At 34.8% G+C, this 26,065-nt stretch overlaps 5 protein-coding genes across 7 annotated transcripts; 4 read left to right on the top strand and 1 right to left on the bottom strand.

Annotated features, from left to right (window-relative positions):
- Positions 1-4,964: 4,964 nt before the first annotated feature.
- On the top strand, positions 4,965-7,525 carry LOC18109963 (uncharacterized). The gene is made up of 7 exons (XM_024600858.2): positions 4,965-5,184; positions 5,586-5,680; positions 5,828-5,907; positions 5,996-6,051; positions 6,173-6,285; positions 6,913-6,974; positions 7,056-7,525. Exons 1-7 carry the CDS (start codon positions 5,064-5,066, stop codon positions 7,342-7,344), a joined length of 816 nt encoding a protein of 271 aa, XP_024456626.2. The 5' UTR covers positions 4,965-5,063; the 3' UTR covers positions 7,345-7,525.
- A 1,806-nt stretch (positions 7,526-9,331) lies between these two features.
- LOC18098799 (disease resistance protein RPM1) lies at positions 9,332-13,190 on the bottom strand. Its single transcript, XM_006382550.3, has 3 exons — positions 13,038-13,190; positions 9,736-12,601; positions 9,332-9,595 (listed from the first exon to the last, which is right to left on the bottom strand). The coding sequence occupies exon 2, from the start codon at positions 12,547-12,549 to the stop codon at positions 9,754-9,756; it is 2,796 nt and encodes a 931-aa protein (XP_006382612.1). The 5' UTR covers positions 12,550-12,601; positions 13,038-13,190; the 3' UTR covers positions 9,332-9,595; positions 9,736-9,753.
- Positions 13,191-14,343: 1,153 nt separating this feature from the next.
- LOC18098798 (mevalonate kinase) lies at positions 14,344-18,826 on the top strand. Of its 2 annotated transcripts, XM_052453230.1 has the most exons (6): positions 14,344-14,573; positions 16,046-16,289; positions 16,359-16,612; positions 16,937-17,350; positions 17,952-18,096; positions 18,570-18,826. In XM_052453230.1, exons 1-5 carry the CDS (start codon positions 14,441-14,443, stop codon positions 18,068-18,070), a joined length of 1,164 nt encoding a protein of 387 aa, XP_052309190.1. In that variant the 5' UTR covers positions 14,344-14,440; the 3' UTR covers positions 18,071-18,096; positions 18,570-18,826. The 2 variants fall into 2 exon arrangements, with proteins under 2 accessions (XP_052309190.1, XP_006382611.2); XM_006382549.3 differs by lacking the exon at positions 18,570-18,826 and having other exon boundaries at positions 17,952-18,323.
- Positions 18,827-18,931: 105 nt separating this feature from the next.
- Positions 18,932-23,473, top strand: LOC112327466 (cytochrome P450 734A1). Of its 2 annotated transcripts, none has more exons than XM_052453229.1 (5): positions 18,932-18,953; positions 20,415-20,923; positions 21,659-21,903; positions 21,989-22,352; positions 22,474-23,138. In XM_052453229.1, the coding sequence occupies exons 2-5, from the start codon at positions 20,435-20,437 to the stop codon at positions 22,891-22,893; spliced, it is 1,518 nt and encodes a 505-aa protein (XP_052309189.1). In that variant the 5' UTR covers positions 18,932-18,953; positions 20,415-20,434; the 3' UTR covers positions 22,894-23,138. The 2 variants fall into 2 exon arrangements, with proteins under 2 accessions (XP_052309189.1, XP_024456266.2); XM_024600498.2 differs by lacking the exon at positions 18,932-18,953 and adding an exon at positions 23,144-23,473 and having other exon boundaries at positions 20,084-20,923; positions 22,474-22,895.
- Positions 23,474-24,604: 1,131 nt separating this feature from the next.
- LOC112327542 (uncharacterized GPI-anchored protein At3g06035) lies at positions 24,605-25,810 on the top strand. The gene is made up of 2 exons (XM_024601289.2): positions 24,605-24,850; positions 25,220-25,810. Exons 1-2 carry the CDS (start codon positions 24,772-24,774, stop codon positions 25,705-25,707), a joined length of 567 nt encoding a protein of 188 aa, XP_024457057.2. The 5' UTR covers positions 24,605-24,771; the 3' UTR covers positions 25,708-25,810.
- Positions 25,811-26,065: the final 255 nt, after the last annotated feature.

Genomic DNA, 26,065 nt, shown 5'->3' with positions numbered 1-26,065 from the left:
ACTTGAGGGGGATGTTAGGGAATAATATAAATTATATCTTGGAACCTCACCTAACAACTTAAATTATTAGGTCAAGATGATTCTTTGACACGATTCTTTGACACTTTGTCCAGCATAAAGCAAAGTTTAGTTTTTGCTATTCAACAAATCTCCATTTCTTATTTCACTCACGGTGTAACAATGTCAAATGTGCAAGAGGTGCACACTTCAACAGGCTGTCCAAAACAGTGCATAAAGGTGCTGGCAGCCTTGCCAACAGTGGGATAAATCGACAGTGCAGATTTGTGCAGCTGTGGTTCGTCAAAGGAAAATCAGCAGCGCAGATTGTTGACGAACATGGACTGGATGATGGAATGTCCAAACCAGGCAGGAAAACTCGTCAGGGGGATAGGCTGACGAGAATAGAGGTTGTCGCGGAATTCGATGGCGCAGACATTAACAGCCTGCATGTAGATGCGAATTCGGCAGCGCGTAACGGCTTGTGCAAGTCATGGGTTTGACTTGGCATGATCTGAAACTTGGACGAAGGACTGTCCAAGGCATATGAATGACTTAACAGCTGACGCAACAAGAACTGGCAGTTAGGGCTGCCAGGTGGGTATGCAGAACGTGGATTAGTGGCAGTTATGGACTTCCTAGATCATGGGATCATGGGGCAGAACGTGGGGGCTGATTAGAGGATTGCTCTACAAGCTGCTGGATCATGGGCAATAACTGTCCACTACTTGTTGGAAATAGGCCATTAAGATCATGAAGATTATGGGAAAGAAAGTGTCCCATTATGTCTTGAAAAATAGGATCATAAGTGTGCTTTGTAGCTCACATACTTGGCTATAAATAGTTGTTGTAGCTCTTAGTTGTAGATAGGATGCATAGAGAGGAAATAACGTGTGTAAGCTTGGCTGTGTAGCATGTAAATTCAGTGTGTAGCACACATTGTGTAATCCTTTGTTGACGAGATAACTAAAGGTTGAGAGTTCTTCTTATATTCTCGGTGTGCTTTGTGTTGTGCATCATCACTTGTGTATTCCGCTTGTCTTTTAACTTGGAAAAGTGGGGAAACCTCTCGGGTGAGGGAATCACATAGTTGCTAGACAAATATAAATGGCATTGGCGAGAAAAAACTGAATCTAGTGAAAGACTAGGCTACCACATAGATTTATTCATGGAACGAAAAATTACCCCGTGACACACGACATGTCTCCATTAAATATGAAAGGTGAAGAAGTCTGCTGCTTCTAATAGAACGTTGGGGCACCACATGCACGAATCAGAACAAAGGAGAAAAGATTTTTCTCGCTATCTTCAGCCTCTCAGACACATCATCAAGAAGAGGAGTCTCATATATGATAAAGAGATTGGTTTGTGCTACTCTGGTAACGAAACTGTTGACAGAATTGACTTCTCACTTTTATAAACACCAAGATTGCAATTGCACAGCTTAAGACAAGACTCTGAGAAGTAAGCCAAACAGATTCTTATGAAATACTTCTATAAAGATTCATTGTTTAACATTCTAATCTTCGACAGTATTTTGCATAATCTCCGAACAGGTCGATTCAGAAAAAGCGGCGAACCATTTTCGAAGAAACCATGTGTTCGTCAAAAGAGAGCTCAGTGATTTGGTGAGAAAGGAAAATTAGGAAGAGTAGATCTTATGATATCCGTTTATCTTTACTCTGCTTCGAAAAGGATCCGCGTCGACGGCCTTGCAAAAGACATCAGTTTTAGTGCCTGCATGTTACTCAAATGTTTTATTTTTTAAAATTATTAAATTTATTTTATATATATTATTAAATTATTTTAATATTTTGATATCAAAAATAATTTTTAAAAAATAAAAAAAATTAATATATTTTTTTAAAAATACTTTAAAAATAATATATATATTTTTTAATTATGTGGTAGATGCCCTTAACCCCATGTTTTTATTTGGAAGATGTGTCCACTGAAAGACTACATTATTCTTTCCATTTTCTCATGCAAAGGGGAGACCATCATGTAGATATTTGTCTACTAGTTTGATTCCCCCACACTGAAACAATTTTCTTATTAATACAAAAAAAATAATAAAAAATCTATTGATTATAATCAAAGGTTAAAGAAGTTATTTAAGATAAAGATGAAAGATGTTGTTTTTTAGAAGAAAAAAAAAGGTTTAGATATTTGTTTTAGTTTAAATTGAATTCTAAAATTTTAATTAGTTTAAATAAATAAAATTAAATTTTATTTATTCAGATCAAGCATTAACTTAAAGTCAAAATTGATTCTTAATATTGTAAGAGTCCTGTATAAAATCAATCGATACAAAATATCAAATTCAATCTCAAATCAACTTAATATAAAATGATTAAATTGTAAATAAAAAAAGTCAAGTGATAAGAAAACATTACTAACACATTACGGGTAACTATTGCAACTCGAATAAAATTGAGTTTTTCTTCTATGTTGTATTTTCATTGTTTTTTTTAATATTTTTTTCTACTCATATTGTCTTGTATATTCATGATTTCAAATATCATTTATAACTGAGGATTAATTCTACAAAACCATATTACAATTATTAATTAGCAAATAAAAGGATTCAATAAAATAAAAGGATGTGAATGAAAAAAAGGGTTGAGATTTATTAAATGGAAATCAAAATGACCCGATTAGACAAAGGACTTGAATGGAAATAAAAGGATACAATAGTGAAAAAAAAAGAAAAAAAAAGAAAGACTTGAATGAAAAAAATAGAGTTAAGGTGTTTCTGTCTATATAAACAATGTTTTTCACCTCAAATATTTTAATTGTTCTGATAATAATAATAATGTTCAAAGGAATCTGACCATAAAGAGAGAAGCATAAAATTATACTTATTACTATTTTTTATATTTTTCTAGACCAGTAGCTAAAAAATATAGTTATTAAGCTTAATATATTGATATGAAAATTTGAAATTTAGAGTTTGATTTGAATTAAATTTTAATTTAAATTAGAAAAGTTATTAATTAGAATTAACTTAATTCAATCGATAAATTAACCCATAATTTTTTTTTAGTTTAACGTGGGTGTTCGGGTCAGCTTGCGCGCACCTCGACTAATCTTACGGGCCTTGAAGTTAACGACCATGTAAGCCTCCAGTGACCATCATCATATAAGCAACTACATGGCTTGAACCTGAGACCATAGAAGGAGCAAACCTCTTGACCCCAAGCTCTTACCACTAGACCACCACCTAGATGGTTAATTAACCCATAATTTAATTAATACAACTGAACTTTATTTATAACCTCCATAATCAATACTTTTTATTCCAATAGTCTATTTATAAAAACTTTGCTCAAAACTATAGCTAATATCAACAACATATTGATATTTGGATTGGTCTTGTGTATGTTATTTATTCTAATAGTCTACGTAGAACCAAATTAATTGTTGAATTCAAATGATGATAATTGATTACGATTCTTGTGTTTGAAGTAAAATAGTAATGCATATAAATAAATTTAATTATACTGTTTAGAATACATGTAGAAATAAATTGAATTATAATTTTAATTATTTGGTTTTTAAATAATTTTTTTATGTAATTACTAGTTCCACCAACAATATAAAAATTTAATAACAATGATAATGATGATGTCTGCTTTGATATTGAAATTGTCTATTAACTTATAATCTTCAACCTTGCTTAGATAATTATAGCTAAGTTGTGGCAATTGTTCTAAAAAAGTATTGATATCTCATGCAATGCCACCTGCTTGCATATTACGTTTCATGTTTGTTTTTTAAAAATTATTAATTTAAATTTTATAAAATTTAAAAGCATTAAAGATTTATATGGTAATTAATTTCAGAATTTATAAGATTAATTAAAGAATATGCAAAGTTGGCTTAACACTCATATTAATTAAAAAGTAAAAAGAGATGGAAGAATTTTGAATGCCAGTGAAACCATGCAATGACCAGCTCCCACCTTTAACATTTTCCAATTACAGCAAAGCTTCTTCCAAAGAGGTTTTTCTTTGAAAGATCTAAGTAGCTCCTTCATGTAACATATTCAATGGCTCATCATGAAAACATTGATCCATTACAAAATCATGCATCCGATTATATATATATATCTCTGTGTGTGTGTGTGTGTATTCTCTCATTGTTCCCGCAAGGATCCTCTCATTGTTCATCATTCTAGAACTGAATCCACAACTTCAGTACCTTTCTTGACGTGGATTCAACATTGAACCCAATTTTCGGAACCAGTCTAAGGAGTAAGGAGTGTCTATCTTGCACACAATAAGGTTAAAAAATGCAGGTGCTACTATATATATATATATATATATCTCTGTGTGTGTGTGTGTGTATTCTCTCATTGTTCCCGCAAGGATCCTCTCATTGTTCATCATTCTAGAACTGAATCCACAACTTCAGTACCTTTCTTGACGTGGATTCAACATTGAACCCAATTTTCGGAACCAGTCTAAGGAGTAAGGAGTGTCTATCTTGCACACAATAAGGTTAAAAAATGCAGGTGCTACAATGGACTCTTCAATGGCCACATTTGACAATGCGTACTGTAAGTTGCTACTCCAAGGAAATAGTCTTATCTGATCTGCAAAAAAGTGAAAGAGACAATGAGGGATAGAAAAAAAGAGAAGGAAAGAAACAATGGGGAGGGGGGTTCCGTAATATGGACTCTACACTCTTTTTTGTCATTTGATCCTTCTACTCAAAATGTTCTTAATGTGGTCCCTTCATCCAACTTCCATCGGATTTATCTTTATTATTGATTGATACTTGGCTTGGAATTTGATAGAAATTGTCTATTGTTTCCTCATATGTTGTGAAGAATTAACGGTAAACTGAAATAAAGTTAAACAGAGGGACATCATTAAGAAATTTTCTAAAGGAAAGGGACCAATTGGATTAAATAAAGAGTCTAAGTACCACATCAGGAAACTTTCAAGATTACAGGAACCAACTTAAAAAATAAGATTCATAGTTGGTTAAGTTGAAGGCAGCCATTGAAGCATGAATTAGGACACAAAAACCCAACAAATCCATGGAGTTGAATTGAAAAAATGGACCAACAAGACTCTAACAGCAACAAAGAGAATCAATCTTGCTCTTCAAGTGATTCAAATCCATGCCCCATATGCCTTGCTCCTTTCCTTCAAGAATCCTATCTTGACACTTGCTTCCGTACATTCTTCTCTCTCAAGCTCAGTTTTTTCTCTCATTTTTTAGTTCTTTTATGTTATCTGTTATGACCCATCTCCTCTATTTGGCAGAATTTTCTTGTTGGGTATACACTTTCTTGATTACCCATTAATTTATACTAATGTTTTCTTCAATTGGTTAGTGATTGAGTAATTAAAGTTGAAAACTTTATGACTGTGTTGTGTGTTATGCATAATACTGAAACTGGGTTTGTAGGATTGTTTGAGAAATTTGACTATAATTTTGTCTGTGCTTGGTTTGAGGTTGCAAGTTGCTACTTTATGGCAATCAATGTATCTCTGTTTGTGTGTATGCGGGTGGTGATTAAAAGGTTGTGGACCATGATGTTTGGTCATTTGTTGCTACTGATTCTTGTATTGCAGATAAATTTTGTTACAAATGCATTTTACAATGGACTAAAGTAGTTTCTCGCAAGGAATCTCGGCGGCCTTCTTCTGTTAAATGTCCTTTATGCAAGGTTTGTGTGTCTGAGATGAATTGTCCAGTTATGTATTATGCATTTTAATCTCGCGCAACAATGCCATTTGTTTGCTTTGTTATTTATGGACATTGCTATCTCTGTGATTGTGTTGACAGTGATGATTTGGTTTTGACACATTTGCAGACGGATAATTTTTCGTTAATTTATGGATATGATGGAAGTTCATTCCAACGACATTATGTAAATCAGGGTTTTGAGGACAGGTACCCATGTCTGTTATTTCATTTTCCGTCCTCTTTTGTGTTATTTTTTGGTGCTGTTCTTTATGTTCCTCTTTTTTTATTTTTTCAGTTCATTCTTTTCAAAAGCACACAAGTACAGATTACAGTGCTATTATACTGAACCAGGTTGTTTACTGATTCTCTCTCCTTTTTTTTGGCATATTGTTTTAATTTGTGTTTACTTTGATGCTTCCTGACAAACAACTGCTTCCTATTTAAATTTTTCAATCATTATGTGTTCAATCAGGTATCCTGAATGACGCAATTAATGTATCACGATATTGGAAGTTGCGCAAGTATCTTCAGCCAAATCGATGGCTGCAAAGTTGGCTGAGAAGAGAAGTTCAAGCTCTGCTGCAGGTCTGTCTAGTTACCTGTTTGCTTTCGATTTGTATTCTTTGCACTTTTACTTATTACATGCTTGGATGTTTCTCTGAAATTCAATTCTCTAGCCTACTATGCATTTCTAAACCTAGTTCAAGAACGAGAACAAGACAAATATATTTTGTAGAGTACTAGTGCTTGTAAATTTGTAGCTTCTTAGGAAAATGAATGCTTCTCAGCTCCCTCCGAGGTTCATATTATTGGCTTTAGTAAATGGCATCATAACTATATGTGTGAAATTAGTGGAGATACTTTCTTGGATGTACATGCATTTACATATTTGTACATTCTTAATTGTAGACTGTACGACTGTGCAACACTTTCCTGTGAAATCTGGTATTTGCAAACATTGTTAATTTAAAATTTTGGTTGTTGTCAGTAATTGTTCGGTGTGTAGAAAGATGCCTAAAGGAAAAGGGAAAAAAAGAAAAGAAAAAGCCGAAGGAGAACCTCCATGGGTCTAAGCTACCCCATTTACAGATGATGGCCTCTGTTTTATGGACTTGGAATGTTATTAATTGTTAGTACAACCCTTTTTAGAGTCCTATGTGGTCTGTTGATAATCATGACTGACTTTTTTCTTCTATTATTTTGTGTACATAGGAAGAGGATATTGAAGTCATTCTATATCATATTCTTGGTACGGTCAATTCATTCTTTAGCAGGTAATTTTTGTTCCACTAGGTCCTTGTATCTATTGCACGCAATTAGCTAAATCACCTAATCTAACTCTTGGTTTTTGGTAGAAATGAACACATGCGTCAAACAAAAACACCTGAAACGAAACAAGAAGAGTTCAAGGCTGTAGTATCTAATGCAGCGAGGCCTTTTCTAACAGCAAAAACAGATCGATTCGTGATAGAGTTGGAATTGTTTCTTGCTTCAGGTTTGAACATTGAAGCCTATGATGAAGTCTACCTGCAGCAAATGGGTTGGAACACTCCAAAAACCACTGAGGCTGGAGGAGAATCTATTGAACACAACCCCGTAGTTCCGTACTTGTATATCTTTGATGCCAACTCTGAAAACGATTGAGAGATTCGTTCTAGAAACGACTGCTTTTCCAATAGCATAGATTTGTAGTAAATGTTGTGATATGGATTTGCGTAAATGTTTAAGGTTTCCAGATATACAAAACAAGAAGCTAGTTCTTTAATGCATCAATCATGTAAATGACTAAACAATTAACAATTTTTTGTCGTTGATTTTGCATTAAGCTCCAAGAGTGAGGCTTGTTGGGGACTTGTGACATGAATCTGTATCAGTAATGTCTGTTTACTTGTCCAAACAGAGGTTTTATTTTTATTGTTTTTCGTTGTGAGAGTATTTTCATTAGGTTTGTTGAGACGAGGGAAAAGAAACTTTCCAAATTAATTCTCAATTTTAGTTCCTACATGTTAGAAACAAAATAGAAAGGGAAATAGTTTCCTGTTCCTCTACTGTTTTCTGTCTGTCTTGGTTCTCGCAGTTGACAAAACATTTGCTTGAAAGTCGAAACCACAACTGGTGTTCATGGAACGCATGCGACGACCATGCATACTAACAGTTAATGCACTGGGCGAGCAGTTCATGCATAATAGAAGATTAGAACCCGTTGTGGTTTATTGCATTGCTTCAACAAATTTCAGCATCACGCAGTTAAAAAATTAAAATCACAATTCAAACAAATTAGTCGTTAAGGCATTCCGAAAACATCTGGGAATTGCAGGAGGAAATGAGGTGCACAAAATAGTAGAAAGTCTCAATGCAGACTTTGATGGATGAAACCATGCGCGTCGCCAGTATGGATTTATGCACAGAAGTGCTGCAATTACCAACACCACAATTGTGTAAGATGCTCCGAAGCTTACATAGAATATGTCCATGTCTATGTGACTATCTGCCCTTTCGCCATTTGAATCATTTGGCGCAGGTGTGGATGGTGATTCAATTTCACCGCAGATTGTTTTGGTTTCAGATTTTATACTCTCTTTTTTTTTTGAGTTTTTGTTTTGTTTTTTTTTAAATGTTTGATTTTAAAATTTTCACCCTTAAATCAATCAAGGTTACCCCCTCTAATTTTTTTTATTTGATGTTTGATACTCATTCTTTTATATTACTTTTTTTTTTGGGTATTTTGTCAAGTATAATTGTTTTTTTGAAATTTATTCTTTAACATTGGATTGGTTAAAAATTAAGGGTAGCAGTTTTTTCCAGTTGGGTTGCACAGAATAACTATGGATGATATTGGCTTTTTCTTTTTTTTAATGAATTTGTTTTTTCATTTTTTTTTGGACATTCTATATTCTATCTTTTTTCCGGTTTCTTGAAAACTTATCACAGCGTCATGCATGGATTGCATGTTGACAAACACTTCTTGCTTTTTTGAAACAAACTTGCAGTCTCTTGACGCTCAGATGTTTTTTTGCCGGCCTGCGGCATAGAGTGCGGGTCACGTGACTGGTTAAAACTTAAATTACATGCTAAATCACTCACCAAGCGAGAAACTCGATGTTGGTCAAGTTATAATCATCAGTGCGTGCAATATAGGAGAGATATAGATATACAGAGTTGAGAGAGATAAGAGAGAGAGAATTAAAAAGATAATTTTTGAAGAGGAGAAAGATATGAGCTCGGATATATCTCGTCTATGCTGTAAATATTGATAATTACAGCCTGAGTATCATAATAATTTCTTGGAATGGGTTTGATCAATCAACCTGAATGATAACCAAGATGTTATTTGATCAATCAACCAGAACGAGGCTGTTTCTAATCAATTACTGATTTCTGAATTTCTTTATTATCTGAAGCATAGGTATGAATTGAAGGTAAACCATGGTGAGTGGGTGACTACAATCAAACCTGATTTGAGGTCTAGGAACATCAGAAATGGCATATTAAGCTGTTAGAACTGCAGAGGTGTAAACATTGATGCTTGTCACTCTGTGAAGACTGAAATACCTGCTGCCCTCACAACTCTCTTCTAGGTATCTCAATCAAGAGATTACCAGTCATGGATTATTTTGCTAAGGAAGAAATCTTATGCTTGGAATCTTCTGTAGCGTACATTTTATTAGGCCACAAATTATGCTTCTGCTATGGTAATAACACATGCACATCCAGATTTTTCTTAATTTCTACATGCCACAGATATCAACACTCGAAACAAATTAACAAGCTGAAAACAGGTTTTACTAGATAGGTGTGTCTCCCCAGAAACATTAAACAAACACATCTACCGCGTTCATATCTTCTAGCAGGGCTGACTTCGCATTGCTCTGAGGTTGATTGATTGTCTGAAGTCCTGAAAAATGTACAGATCCCAAGCAACAACATACATGTAGAAATAGCAAACGTTATTCTAAGATCATCGATCAACTTGGCATTTGCCAAAACAAGTTGGTACCTTTTTAAAGAAGTAAGATCTAGAGGGAAGCAGCATACCTGTAACCTCAAAAAATATTAGGTCATTTTGATTCCTACTCGTCTGAAATATCGCTCCACCCATGCTTCATAAGATCCTTCGTCACTGGGATCATAAGTACCATCATATTGGATAATCGGTACATGCCTCACTTTCTCTGATTCTTGCTGTGACAATCTTTGAGTGAACTCATTTGTCATCCCTGTGAATGATAAATCTTTGAGATATCTCAAGTACTTAAATCCAGAAGGCACTTCCTTCAGTTTTGGGCAAGGTCCCATCTGTAGCTTTTCAAGAAGTGGCAATGCTCCTTCGTCTATTAACATTTCCTTCAAATTACTCAAGCCTACAAGATACAGAGACTTGAGTTTCTGAAACCCTCCTCCTTCAAAATGCATCTTCTCTCCATTGTATGCACATACGAGTCCAAGACGATTTAGATTGGGCAGAGCTTGAAGGACTTCAAAGGAATCATCCTTCAAGTTTGTGAAACTCAATCTCAGTTCAGCCAGATTGTGTATTTTGGAAATCCAATTTGGTAACCTTTCTAATTGGCCCTCAAGCCAGATACTTCGCAGCTCAAGAGGAGGAGAAGACATCGATTGCAATTCAAGAACTTCATTCGTGGGATTTATTGAACAAACAAGTAGCAACCGCAGGTGAGTCATCTTCTCCAATGCAGTGCATAGATACCTCCCATGTTCCCTTTTCAAATTTCTGATACCCAATGTCTTCAATTCCGTTGACACTTGCAGGCCGTCATTGATCAAGCTCACATTGTCATCCACATTAATTTTAGACAATGTTTGTAAGAACTCCAAATGCTTAATGCTGCCTTTTATCTTCAATGCCCGAGTCTTTTTATCTTCAGCCAAAAGATGTCGCAATTTAGGGAAATTACTGATCTTAACTGGCAACTCTTCCACGAAAGAATATCTCAAATCTAAAGATTCCAGGTTATGCAGCTTTCTTATTGATTTTGGAAGTTTTGCTACTTTGGTATTTCTCAAGTTTAAATACCTTAGATGTAGCAAATTTCCAAGTTCTTTGGGAAGGTGATCTATAGGACAGTTTTCAAAATCTAATGTAGTCAAAAGCTTGAATTTTGCAAGTATCACTTGAATTGTGGCCTTCTGCAGCTTTACTTCGTCAAAGACCATAATAGAGCGAGTTTGAGACTTGGTGCTACTCTTTGGAGTGTTGCTTCCTCTGTTGCTTATTGAGAGATGTCGTGCTATGCCTTGAAAAGTTGAGCAACTGCTGGAAACATGGCAGAAACTCAGTTCCTCTGACTTGGAAAGAATGACATCACGGACCATATCATGAACATGACATGTTAAGGGAACTCCGTGAAAAACTTCATCCACTTGAACCAAATTTCGACGAACGAGTTCAATGAAGTATTCTTCTCCAACGTCCTCTAGTGTCATGCCTGGTTTTTCTTCTACAAAACCCTCAGCCACCCATAATCGAATTATTCTTCCATGCACAATGGAAAAATCTTCAGGAAACATGCCAAAATATAAGAAACAAGATTTGAGGTGGTAAGGCAGATCACCATAGCTGAGAGATAGAATGTTAGTGACACTATCAATGTATGGATCACTCACCATTGCAGAACCACCAAGGCCACTGAGGAATTTTTTCCATTCTAGAATGCTCTTTTCTTTGGTTGCTAGAAGTCCACTAACAGCCACAATTGCCAGAGGCAATCCTCCACATCTTCTAACAATGTCCTGTGACAATTCCTCCAGATCTTTTGGACATTGCCCTTTAAACTCAGACCTGAATGCTTTATTGCAGAAGAGTTCCCACGCCTCCTTTTGAGGTAAAGGTTCTATATGATAGACATGAACCAATGAAGATCCTCTGCTAAAATTAGCAACATCCTCATTTCTTGTTGTGGCCAATATTCTACTGCCATTATCATGATCTAACAACGCATGCTCCATGTTTCCCCAAAAGCCAATTTCCCATACATCATCAAATACAACCAGGTATCGTTCTTGTCCTAAATATTCTCTAATCTCCTTGATCAACTCCTCCTCCTCCATTGTAACAATTCTATCAGGAAAAAGCCCATTTTTCACTTCATAGAATCTCTTCAGAATGCTCCGTAGTAGCTCCCTCTTATCATATGATTGAGACACAGTGATCCAAGCATGGTATTGGAAGTGCTCTTTCACCCTGTGGTTGTCATATACTTTCTTGGCCACTGTGGTTTTTCCCACACCTCCCATTCCAACCACTGCGATCACTGTCCTTTGAGAAACTCCACTTAATAAGTAGCTTATCAATTCATCTCTTGGAGATTCAATCCCAACAAGCTCAGCTTCTTCAATGAAAAGAGAACTCAGTCGAGGGTGATCCATTAACCCTCTTCCTGCATTGCTGTTGCTGCTTGATGCTCCCTGATTTGAAGAAATGAAGTGGAATGTTTGACTTCTATTCTTGATATCTAGAAGTGATGATTTGATGTCTTTAATCTCTGATGCTATCTCATGACGCGAACTGAATGTTTTAATCAAAGAAGCAATATGACGTAGGAGTCCATGTCGATTATCAGGATGTCTTGCCACATGCAACATGTAATCATCGATGACATCTTCAATGTGATGAGCTTCTTCTCTTATTTGGTTTACCAGTACTTTCACACCCTCACCGATGCCTTCTTTCCCAGCCTTTGAATCTGCATCTTTCAGGAAAGCACGAATGACTTCCAATTCATCTTTGACACCAACCAATTCATCATGGACGCCTTTCAATAGTTTCACTTCTTGTGTTAGCAACGGAAGCAATTTATCAACAACAAGGCTCACCGCCGACTCTGCCATTTTCTCTGCTCTGTCTTCTCACCTCACCATTCCATCTTTTCCTGATTCCATCCTGTGACCATACATGGATTCGGAAGTTAGTCTTCTTAAACTATTTAGTTTGAACTACATATTTTGCACACATGAAGCACCACTGAAAACTTTGATTTGGCTACAATCTTTAAGCTCTCAACTTCAACCTGATGTGGTACACAAACAGGCACCAGGGATTAAATAAATTCTAAAGTGATTTATGCTGATTTACAAATGGAAATTGAAAACACTATATAGGAAAGCACGTATAATAATATCAAGCTAAAATAGATGGTTTAATCAATCAATAGACGTACTTCTTCTTTTTTATTCAAAAAGAGAAATGTAGCCTCTACTACTGAAACTCTGTAGGACTTGATTAAGAATATCAGTAAAATAGTATTTATTTATGACATTTCATAAGCTTGAAGCGTTAAAAAGAAGAAAAAAACTCATTATTTCTTGAAATGAAATACCTTGCTTGTTATGTAGAAGAGATAAATTCTTGATAAAAATTATTGATTTGCTTCCTGGACGTACTGCTGTTAGCCTCTCTATCTTGATGTTTGGCTCCTCCCTTCCTCTCTCTCTCTCTCTCCCCACCCCTCTCCAAGACGAACAGCTCAAGTCACATGAATATAAATAATGAGAGTCTTGGACAGAAGAGAGGGAAACTCTTATTAAAATGTGGTTAGGAAAGTAACAAGAACCTACTCTCGTGTATAATATATGTCAGAGAATGATTTTATACAGTATAATTTTAAAATACTGTTAAAGAAATTAAAATAACAAGAATTTGCAATTGCATCCATCTAACTAATTTAAAAAATCATAGGTGTAACGCATGTGAAATGACAAAATTGAAACTTTTTAAGACTACAAAGAGTAATATTGAGAAATCTTAGCCTATAGGGTAAAGTATACGAATCTCAAGGACTAGAATGTAGTTTACCCATGAAAATATACAAAGGTGACGACTTTTTTAATGAAAATATACCTTGTCCAAAACACAACTTTATCAAGTCCCTCTGTAAAACAAGAAAAAAAAAAAGGAAAAACATTTAGTAAGACACCATAATATGACCAAAATCTCTATGGAATTCAACATAACCGGCATATTCTCCATGACATTTCAAATTAATAATTTTTTTAGTATTTTTTATGATTTTGATATATTAATATTAAAAATAAAAAAATTATTTATATATATAAAAAATACTCTTTACAAATAACATGTACCGTATACTAAACACATTAATATAAAAAATTGTGTTTAAACAATAAAGGGAACTTTGGAACAATTTTCATAAACCAAGACCGATTATCATACTGATTTCATATGCTTTATCTTATTTGAAAAACAGGGCAGGAACCCTTGTCAAATACTACAAATGCAATAAGTATAAAATCCCCTAAAGGGGTTATAAAAAATAATGGAATCCTAACTATAGCTGAATCTATATAATTTTTAAAATCATAATAATTAATACAATAAAAATCATATTTAGGCCGAAAATAATGCTCTAAAAGGACTATTTTTCAATCAATAATTATTTTATGCATTTTATAAACATAGGAACCCACATTATTTTATTTGTGAAATCATTGGTAAGAAAAAAGTTGAATTAGTGGAAAGATTAAGCAAAAATAAATAAATAAATTAGGCTAAAATAAATAAATTAGTGTTTATTTAATAAATTAGTGTCTTTGCAGCCACTCTCAAGGACTGGCTGATGCCTATTGTTGACTTTCTCAATTTGTCAATCAAAACAACTAATGGATCTTTATAAATCTCCACATCTTATGTTACTCTTACAGTACCAATAACAATTAGCCAATGGTGTATCATTGCTAGCCCAAGATTCTTGAAGAAACCAAAATGGAAGTGAAAGCAAGAGCTCCAGGAAAAATAATTCTTTCTGGTGAACATGCAGTTGTTCATGGATCCACTGCTGTTGCTGCATCCATTGATCTATACACCTATGTTTCCATTCAAGTTCTCCCTTCCACTGGTAAAAGAGCTCTGCTTTTACACATTTACTTTAATTATTAGTCTCCATTTTTTTTTTATTGATTGATGTTGTCTTGTGCTGAATATGCATAAGGGTAGTTTTTTTGGACATGTTTTTGTATTGGGATTTTTGAATTGTTGGTCGAGAGATACCCTTTGAGATTATGTGAAGATGAGTATTGTGACTTCGAATATTTGGCTTTTCATTGGTGTTAATGGGATTGATTTTGTACTGGGATTGTTTGAAATGTTGATTTGAAGATTCCCTTTGGAAGTTTATACTTTTAGGTGGAGAACTTGAGATTGATTGAAGGTGTATGCTGATTTCTGCAAGATTCTAAATTCTTTGGTCTTTCTGGGATTGTTTGTCTATTGGGATTGTATAGGAATACTGATTGGAAGCTATCCTTTTTTTATCTTGTGCCAGGATCTTTTGACATTTCAATGAAGTTGTATGCTGTTTTCTGCTAGATTTGATTCAAATGCGTGTGGATTTGAATGGTTACCTATTTTGCACCTAAAATTTATAGTGCTTAGGCTTCTGAGGTTGAGGTCATTTAAGTTTTGCTTCAAACAGTGCGTGAAAGAAAACCTGTTGAGGTTTTCTCATGATCCCTTGTCTCTTTCTCATAATCCTCTTGGCAAGGAGAAAAATTTTCCTGTTGGAATCTGCTGGTTTGTCTACATATATGATCAAATGAGACCCATTAAGAGTTTTGTTTCTGCAATGAGTGATTCATGAAATGACAACTGCCCTATTATATTCATCTGTGACTCAAGTCACAGGTCTGTTCCCAACTGTTCTAAATGGAGTTTTCCTCTGGTGTTTTCTTTATGGTTATTGTTTCAATATAAGAGTATCATGACTTAAAATTGTTTCTTTCTTTCTTTTTTCTTTTTAATTTTTTAATAAGTCAGTTGAGTTTCTTGGACACAAAGATGATTGGTGACATTTTGTAATATTGAACCTACTACTAATAGATATACTATTGGTTGTGTATTTGGAGAATTCTTTTTTTATTTATTTATTTGTACACTACTAACTAAGGTTTTATATTTTTAACCTCACTCTTTGACGAATGCCAAAAATCAACCGGGGTTAAATATGAAACATGAAAACTGTATGCATTTGAACTAGGAACGATCAAGCTTGGTTTTTGCGAGAATGCTAATGACTGTTATGAAGAATTAAGGTTTCCTAAACTGCCATTACCAAAAAAACATTGTCTCATAATCAGGTGGTGATCTATCAGATCTGCATTTCGCATGTTACTAAGGATATGGTATGTGCAATTCCATGTGATTTCTTATCTGCTCATGAATGAACATGAAAACTTGGATTGGTCACTTTTATTATTGTTGGATTTCACTTATTGACATATATTTTTTCTTATTTTTGTTTCCACCCTTCTTTGATGCTGTGATGTTGCGACTTCTATCAAATGAATTTTCATTTATTTGCTTATCCCACAGAGAATGATGATAGACTGACACTCCAGCTCAAGGATATGGCTTTAGCATTTTCTTGGCCAATTGGAAGAATCAAAGAATCACTATCTAGCTTAGGAGGCCCTTTCCCTTCAACTCCCACGTCCTGCTCAACAGCATCAATGAAGTTAATTTTAGCTTTGGTTGAAGAACAAAATATTCCGGAGGCAAAAATTTCTCTTGCTTCTGGAGTGACGGCTTTTTTGTGGCTATACACATCTATCCTAGGGTATGTTGTAACATTGACTACTTTTCTTATTCTATTTCAATTTCTAAGATGATTCCCTCCTTGCATCAGATTTAAACCTGCCACTGTAGTCGTCACTTCTGAACTTCCACTCGGTTCTGGCCTGGGTTCATCTGCTGCCCTTTGTGTTGCATTCTCAGCAGCTCTTCTTGCTTGCTCAGACTCTGTAAACGTGGACATGAAACAACAAGGGTGGTTAATTGTTGGGGAGTCTGAGCTTGAATTATTGAACAAATGGGCTTTTGAAGGTGAAAAGCTAATTCATGGAAAGCCATCTGGGATTGACAACACTGTTAGCACTTATGGTAGGTAAAAGTTCATGCACTGTTGCTGAATTCATCTTCTTGCACTGGATTTTTTTATATTTGCATATTTCACTGCTGGGTCTTCTGCATCGTAGTGACTGTTGACTAGGTTTTGCTGTTAAGCGTTGCTTGGATAAGATACAGTGTTCTTCCTGTAAAATTGTAACATTAAGAACAGCAAAATTTGTTGATGAATTCATGTTGGCATGTCTCAATTTTTTTGAAGTATTCACTTTTCTGATTTGCAGAGGAGGTATGTTGACCTGTAGGATCTCTGTCTCTCTCTGCTGTTTTTATCTTCTGACCTCTACTCCCATGCATCAGGCAATATGATCAAGTTCAGGTCAGGTAATTTAACACGTATCAAGTCCAGCATGCCCCTCAAAATGCTCATTACTAACACAAAAGTTGGGAGGAACACAAAAGCATTGGTTGCTGGAGTTTCAGAAAGAACCTTAAGACACCCTGATGCCATGAATTCTGTTTTTAATGCCGTTGATTCCATCAGTAAGGAATTGGCTAATGTCATCCAGACACCTGCTCCAGATGATCTGTCCCTGACTTCGAAGGAAGAGAAGTTGGAAGAGTTAATGGAAATGAATCAAGGTTTGCTTCAATGCATGGGGGTAAGCCATGCTTCTATAGAAACTGTTCTTCGAACAACATTGAAATACAAGTTAGCTTCTAAGTTGACTGGAGCTGGAGGTGGTGGCTGTGTGCTGACATTGTTGCCGACCTGTATCCTTTGTGATTACTTTTTTAACATTTATGTTATTCATTTGCAGGTCTGCAATTCTTTTTTTACCAGTTTATGTGTGTATTCTTATATGATGAATCCCTTGAGCATGTAGTTAAGATACATTGCATAAATTAGCTTGCCTCCAAAAATGCATCTATACTGTTCATAAACATCTATAATTTATGCTATTGAAGTGGGCAAATGCTTAAATTAGGGGGGGGAAACCATGTTTTCCATTGCCATAGTTTTTAGTTGGATTGCAATGATTTGATTTTAATAATAGGTGTCATTGGTGCTTCTATGCCATTAGAGTATCTTTACCTGCTTGTTTTTATCTAAAAACTTTATATCGTTTCTATAGCCATATCCTTGGTTTGTGATCAAAGATATGAATATACTATGTTAAATGATCTAAGTAGTGCAAGTTTGTGAGTTTTACTGTCCTGAAGAGAGATAACCCACCAACAAAGTCACACACACGCACGGTATCACATCCTGGAAACTGTCTCTGAGGAATCAAAACAGCATAGTCATTTCGTGACTGAAATGTTATAATTTCATTTCGTACTTGTTGGATGTTCCCTTGACTATATGATACAGTACTGTCAGGAACAATTGTAGATAAAGTAATTGCTGAGCTGGAGTCTTGCGGATTCCAATGTTTGATTGCTGGAATTGGCGGGAATGGTGCTGAGATTTGCTTCGGTGCTTCATCCTGATTATAGGAAGTGCTAACAAACCAAGGGTAAGATCTGATCTCTAATGTTAATTTCCAAAATAAAAACTTGAAAATGGATGTTTTGGTATTCAATATCATCATCCATGTTTACTGTACATTAGGTTGTTGCTGTACTCTTTTTCCTTTTTGGATTTAGTTTAAACTTCTTTGATGTTTTGGGATCATTCATCTTCTTTCCTGCCAATGTTTGTGGCAGATAAAGAAACTTCCAAAAACTTTGGTTTCTTTGTTGATGCTTACTTTTCTTTTTCTTTTTTCCATGCATAAGCTATTATTGTAAGCCCCATCATCAGTAAGTGAACTTGTTCGTTCTTAATAAAGGTACACAAAATGATAGTATCCAATCTTTCACACATGGATATATTATATGATATCTGCATGCCTCACTGGGCATTATGGAAAATATCATCGAACATGTAAACTTGATTTATGATGAGAATGTTCACTTTCAAAAAATTTCTGTTTTTGTTTTTCATCAGCTTTCTGTCGGAATAGTACTTCCAAGAGCAATAGACCGTTCTTGATGCCATACTAATGGATTTTGAATCCAGTAAACCGATACTTTTAGAAGACTCACATTGCAGGCTAGTGGTACCATGGCTAACACAGCATTTATGCGATGCCACCATAGCACTTTTGTGCTCCATATATCAAATCTGAGCTACCATTAGCATCTGGCTTAAATGCATTATAATTATAAAAAAAAATCCCTGTAAAATGCTTGCGTGAATCCACTCAGCTAAATATTTTTGACATTTTGCTCGGCAAACTTTAGCACCTCTCATCTATATATGTTAACTAGGTCGATCACACTTGTGAAACCTCTTTCAAAGCTACAGCAATTCATTGTCAGATAAACAAAGGTAAGAACAGTCCCGCTCTCACACTGTTTTAGAATCTTCCTCCCTAGAAATTGACTCGGATGCAGTTAAAATGTCCAATTCACTCTTTACCGCATATTTTTCTCAAGGCAAGATTGCATTGGTCAGTCAACTAAAAATTTGTGTTTTGTATTGTGTTGTTATGTGTTTTGTATTGTGGCTTTTCAAAAATTCTTTTGATTCGAAAATGAATTAAAAGAATTTTTTTGTGATTTTTTTTAAATTAATATATTAAAATTATCAAAAAATACTAAAAAAATATTTTTCTAAGTTAAATATACTTTAAACACAAAAAAAAAGTTAATAAAAACCCTCGAGACGAGAAAAAAAAACACCATTGTAGAGTTTTGGACTTTTAAAGGATGAATGATAAGTTGGTGATATTGAGAATGCTCATAGGTCATGTGTTAGGACCCAACTCGCTTAGGTCCAGTATTTAGACTCAATTATGGTGATATATTGAGCATTCAGACCCAAGGGTAATAGGTCATTCGTCAGAACCTAAGATTAATGGGTCCATTGTTAAGATCCATTTCACTTAGATTCGGTCTTTGGACCCAATTCTCTTGGGTATTGCGTCATCCAGCACCATGTCACAAGGTTCTTGGATTTTAGATTTCTAAATATTATTATTTGTGTTAAAAATATTGTTATTTTTATTACAATTAATAATATTAATATTAAAAATATTATTATTTTTATTATAATTAATATTATTTATAAAATAATTAATAATTTTTTTTAAAAAATATTATCAATATTGAAAATTAATTTTAGATTTGATTTGAATAGTAAAATTAAAAATTATTATTGTTATTATTATCATTAATAATTTTTTTAAAAAATACTATTATTACTATTAAAGAAAAAAAAATTTAAAAAATTTAAAATATATAAGAATTTATACAGACAAATTAATCATTATTATTTATATTATAAATATTATTGTTGGGTCTAGTGTTTCAGTCGGACTCGAAGTTCTTGGGTCTGATATTACAATTATATCCAATATTTTTAATCTTATATTATTTTGATATTTTTTATGGGACACCTAACTAGTTTAAACTAAGGATTAATTAATGCATGCATGATCTAAGCATTCCACTAATCCCAGAGCCTCTCTTAAACAAGTAACTAAGGATTAATTAATGCATGGATGATCTAAGCATTCCACTAATCCCATGGCCTCTCTTAAACAATATATTTTTTGCTAGTTTCCGACCTTCCGCCCATAATCGACACGCCCATGTTTTCAAGTTTTTCAACGAAAGTCACCATAAGAAACTGATCGCCAATACCATACAAAAATAATATATTCTAATTTTCAGCTACGCAAATAAATAATAAGCAACATCAACTAGCACTTTAATTCTGATCCTCTTGCTGCTTTTGATCTCTCTCTCTCTCTCTCTCTCTCTCTCCCCTGTCCATTGCTGTCTTCAGATTGGATTCAGTATTTCACCATGCCTTCTCTTCTTCTAATTCTGATCCTCTTGCTGCTTTCTTGCATCCTGAAACTCACTCTCTCAATGATATGGGTTCCTCTAAGAATCCAAGCCCATTTCAAGAAACAAGGCATAAGTGGCCCTAAATACAGGTTCTTCTTCGGCAACTCGGCAGAGATCCGCCGTTTATTTGCTGCTGCTGCAGAGTCAAAGTCAACATGCATCAACCATGATGTTCTTCACCGTGTGGCTCCATTGTACTACGAGTGGTCACGCAAGTATGGGAAGACTTTCCTCTACTGGTTTGGATCCAAGCCCAGATTGGCCATGTCCGATCCAGATATGATTAAGGAGATTCTAATGAACACGGGTGGGTCATTTGAGAAGATTCCGTTTAACCCGCAATCAAAAGTTCTGTTTGGAGGAGGGCTTGTTGGGCTTGATGGTGATAAATGGGCTCTACATAGGAGGATCACAAACCAAGCTTTTAACATGGAGCGAGTTAAGGTAAGCTCATCAATTCTTGTATTGGGCTCATTATACATGTTTGCGAGTATTTATTACACATTCGGCCCAAATACTTTGGGTTCTCTACTGGGCTTGTTAGGTCCACATAGGGATGAATATAAAAAAACAACAAACCAAGAAAATCAGAAAAAAAACTAAATTATAAAAAAAATTAATTAGAATTTTAAAAAAATCGACTAGTTTGGTTTCAGTTTTATAAACCTGAAATCGAAAAAACTAAATCGAACTGAATCCAAACCTAAAAAAACTAAGCCAAACCGGAAAAAAACTGAGTTAAACCAAACCTAACCAAAATTGATTGATTTGAATTAGTTTTTGTTCTAAAATAACCGAATTAAAACCGATCAATTTAAATCAATTTCGGTTTTTCTTTTTAAAAAATCAATTTAATTATTTATTTTTATAAAAACTAATCCGAAAATAATCAAGAATAAGTATTTTGGGATGCTCATAAAAACACACTCCTTGTATCAGTCTTTTAAATAAATCTCTCGCAACGCTAATCGTAAGTATTCAACTCAACAAGTTCAAGGTGGAAATATACCTCTTAAGCCAACCCCTTAAGAGTTAGGAATAGAGTTCCTAACCATTAGAGGTTCAGAATCACACTCATCCAAGCATGTAAAACCTTTTGCAGTGCTTATGGTTCCTCATAATCTTTGCAAATTTGATCCATATTCCATCAAACTGCTGACACCAGAATCTATTTGACAGGGTTGGGTGCCAGAAATTGTGGGAAGCGTTGCCAAGATGCTAGAGAAATGGGAGGGAATAAGAGGAGGGAGAGATGAGTTTGAGATGGATGTGCATAAAGAACTTCATGACCTCTCAGCAGATATTATATCCAGAACTGCTTTTGGAAGCAGTTATCAAGAAGGGAAGCGCATATTTACATTACAGGAACAACAAATGCATTTAGTTTCTCAAGCTCTGAGAAGTGTCTACATTCCAGGGTTCAGGTGATTACTATCCTTTCATATGGCCACGAATTATAATACTGCTAAAAGAAACCAGAATGAAAGGTTTGTTTTATTATCTGTGCAGGTTCGTGCCTACTAAGAAGAACAGAGAGAGGAGGAGACTAGAGAATGAAACTCGTGAAGCGATAAGAATGCTGATCAAGAATAACAGCAGAGCAAGAGAAAATTCAATGAATCTACTTAGTTCACTCATGTCTTCATATAAAAATCAGGAAGGGAAGGAAGATACATTAGGGGTAGAGGAGATTATAGATGAATGCAAGACCTTCTATTTTGCAGGAAAGGAAACTACTGCCAACCTTTTGACTTGGTCGCTTATCCTCTTAGCATTACATCAAGAATGGCAAAACAAAGCAAGGGAAGAAGTGTTTTCTGTCTGTGGAGGCAATGATCTTCCAGTGGCAGAGAATTTAAACGATCTCAAGATTGTAAGCTTAGAATACTAGCCTGACAGAGTTGTAAGAATTTTAAAAGGGTGCAGTTTTGCTCTTCTACATCATAATAATTCTAAATTTCTTTTTGTTAATATCACGGTTCCTTATCTTGCAGGTTAACTTGATACTCAATGAAACACTTCGGCTCTACCCTCCAGCTACTATGTTGATGAGACAAGCATCTAAAAAGGTTAAGCTTGGGACCCTGGACATTCCTGCTGGCACTCAATTCTATTTATCCTTGACTGCTGTCCATCATGATACTGATATATGGGGAGAAGATGTCAGTGAATTCAATCCCTTGAGATTTAATGAGTCTCGAAATCACTTAGCTTCATTTTTCCCATTTGGGATAGGCCCCAGAATTTGTGTTGGTCAAAATTTAGCCATTGTTGAGGCAAAAATTGTCCTAGCTATGCTCATCAAACATTACTCTTTCATAGTATCCCCAACCTATGTTCACGCTCCAATGCTCTTTATAAGCTTGCAGCCTCAATATGGTGCACAGATACTTTTCCGCAGGATTTCCAATTGAAGGTTGGTTAGCAGTATAATCTGATGTTCCTGTAAAATAATTACAACCCGAAGGATTGTACCTTCAAAAAAGATATTCTTGTCTTTTCACATACCAAATTTTTGTATATAAGTTTCAAAATTTGGTATTTCTTGAGACATGAGAACTTGATTGGTTGGTCCACTAGATGGGAGGCTCATTGAGTTTTTTATGTCATTAAGGCATAATTTTTGCTGTCTATTTAATTGGTCATTTGAGTTTTGTCATGCAGGTCTAGTCTTTGCTCTATTTTACTTAGATCTGGAATATGCCATTACACGTCAAGAGCTCTCCTAAGAAAAAGGAGTGGAGGTAGATGCCCCTGAAACATGCCAAAACTCCTGACAGTTAGCATATAATCTAGTTCAAGAAAAAAGTGAGCATGTTTCATCACTCTTATACATATACTATGCCACACTTCCCCTGCAGTCTTTCCAACTCTTTATAACAAGGACAGCTCTATTATTACACTGCTTCAATCCAGTGTTTTGTATTTGTGTAAACAGTAACAAAGACACTAATTCCTTTATTATATTGTATAATATATGTATAATGTCATGAATGTGCTGAGTAGTAAATCTTTCAGAGTGGTTGCTAACTGCTAAAAAAGGGTTGAGTATATTAATTCCTATACTGCTGGGGTCTTGAAAGAGATAAAATATGATCATTGTTCTGATAATCACGTTACTTTGCCAGATTTCGTTATTTCCTTTCCTTATATCACCATTTGCATTTGAACCAACTTCTCAGAAGTGGATGAAGTGCATTTTTTCAGACACGTAAAATTTGACTATGCTTAACCTCAGATCGAATTCAGACCTAAGAACATGATTCGAACATAAAACTGTACTTACAAGTGTTTCTAAGCTCATTAACTCATTTTCAATAATCCCTTGATACCTGCAGGAAGATTATATGGCTAATATGAAGCTTTTTTTACAAAAATATATTGGATTGAAGAGACAAGGATAAATACATAAAATAAATATATTTTTGTGATAATTTTAAAATGAATTTATATATAAGTTTAAAGATATACTTTGTTTTTACTGTATCTTTATCTTTTTTGTTCCGAAATGCCAACACTATCTTAAAGTATTAATTTAACAAGTTACTAGTAAATAAATAATTTTTAATCTAAAATGAATAATTTATTTAGTTTAATTTAAGGGTTTTATAACTTGAAATGGTTATCGAGATTCTTAAAACGAAATCATAAAATTAACTGAAATAAAATTTATGGCATCGCCATGCAGTTATAATCACTTGGGACAGCAGTTTGCCAATCCATGGTTTAATGATCAGATATTGCTGGCGACAAACATTCTACTTTGTTTTTTTTCCTGAAAGAAACTCCTACTCTATCAAAAAACTGTTAATTTCTTGCATCCAATTACTATAATATCAAGTGAATTAACCGTCTGTAAATAACTGAAAATCAGCGAAGAACACAGGACAAATGCTTTCTTTCAGTCCCGAAAGACTAGTAGAGGAGAGGAACCTGCATGCATGGCTGCCACGTTCAAATCCAATCAGTTAATACTTGCCAGTTTTGCACCCACAAATCAACGAAAAACTCTCCAAATCTACTATGTAACCAACACATAACAGGACACTTGGAAGCACCCTCTACATTCATGGCAAATCCATGAAAACATACCATATATACGAAGGGATCAAGAAACAGGTATTTACAAAATTCAAACTGCCTCATATATCCCACCCCATATTCTCTTCTTTGATTCATTCTTCTGAACTCTTTATATATAGAGTGAGAGAGTCTCACAAGGGTGTCTTGATATCTAATTATATTTTCACAAGGAGTTATTGGTAGTGGTTGTTACTTGTTAGTATTTAAATATGGTGTCTCACAAAGTTAGCCTCTTTGTTTTTGTGCTTCTTCAAGCCATTTTCTTGCTTTCTTCGCCAGTGCACTGTGGTACTGTGATCGCCTATCTATTTTTGCTTATGGCTTTCTTATTCATGATCAGTTGTTTGTGTGAGAATGTTGCATGCCTTAACTAGACTTGAAGCATCTCTAGTTTTCTCTGTGCTTGATGTGTTACTTAGTAAGAAATGTGGCAATGCTTGTGTATATTCCCAAGGATCATTGTTCTAGCAAATTAAAAATAAAGACCTGAAGGAAAGGATAATTATTTTTAATTGTTAATGGTTTCTTAGAGAAAATTATATAGGTGTAAGACAGACAGTTATTTCTTTTTTTTTTTCCTCTTGAATATCTGAGATTAACATGTTTCCAGACATGATAATAATGTAGGACCACAAATTTTTAATTTTTTTCTTGCAGACGAGGAAGATGATCTTCTTCAAGGTCTCAACAGCTACAGGCACTCTTTAAACCTGCCGGCCCTTGTCAAGCACACGAATGCAGGATGCCTCGCTGATAAAATTGCTGGCAAGCTAGAGGATGAACCTTGTACATCAGCCAGAGCGGCAAGCCCTGTGCAAATAGACGACTATCCTGACCTACTATCAAAGTGTGGCATTGATGTTAATCACACTAATGAAGGTGTTGCATTACCTGTTTGCGTGCCTCATTTGGTCCCAACTTTATTGCTAACAAATTATACACGAACCCCATATGCAAGATACATCAATGCTTCAAGATTTAGTGGAGCAGGACTTGGTCATGAAGATGACTGGATGGTGGTGGTCCTGACCACAAGCACCCCAAGAGGGGACTTTGCTGGGGCTACTAGTTTGGTTTCCAGGGTCGGTCTTGGCCATTGCTTGGTGACTTTGTTGCTAGGAGCTCTTGTTTATCTATTGTATTAAATAGTGCTAACCATGGTACTCCATGTTGTTTCTTTTATTAGGATTTTGGCATTGTATGCGTTGTGCTGTTTTAGATCAATAAATTTAGTAGGTTTGATTTTAATACTCTTGACGATCGGTTGCTGTGATGTGATGTGTTACATTTAGATGGTTCATTCAAGGTTGTTGTTCCTGTATATGTTGTCTCTTAGTGCTGACTAGCCATGGTTAATTTGTAGTTCCTTGATCAAATTTGAGCCCCTCAAGTATTTCCCGATTCATAGTTCCATCCCTAACTAATCAATTTTACTGATTTTGTACAAAACATTAGAAAATATTCCTGTCCATAGCGTTGATTTTCTCCCAGAAGGTATGACTG

Source organism: Populus trichocarpa, chromosome 5, assembly GCF_000002775.5.
Source record: "Populus trichocarpa isolate Nisqually-1 chromosome 5, P.trichocarpa_v4.1, whole genome shotgun sequence".
Classification (NCBI taxonomy): Eukaryota; Viridiplantae; Streptophyta; class Magnoliopsida; order Malpighiales; family Salicaceae; genus Populus; species Populus trichocarpa.
Note: the sequence above shows the minus strand (reverse complement) of the source record. Positions and strands in the feature narration are given on the sequence as shown.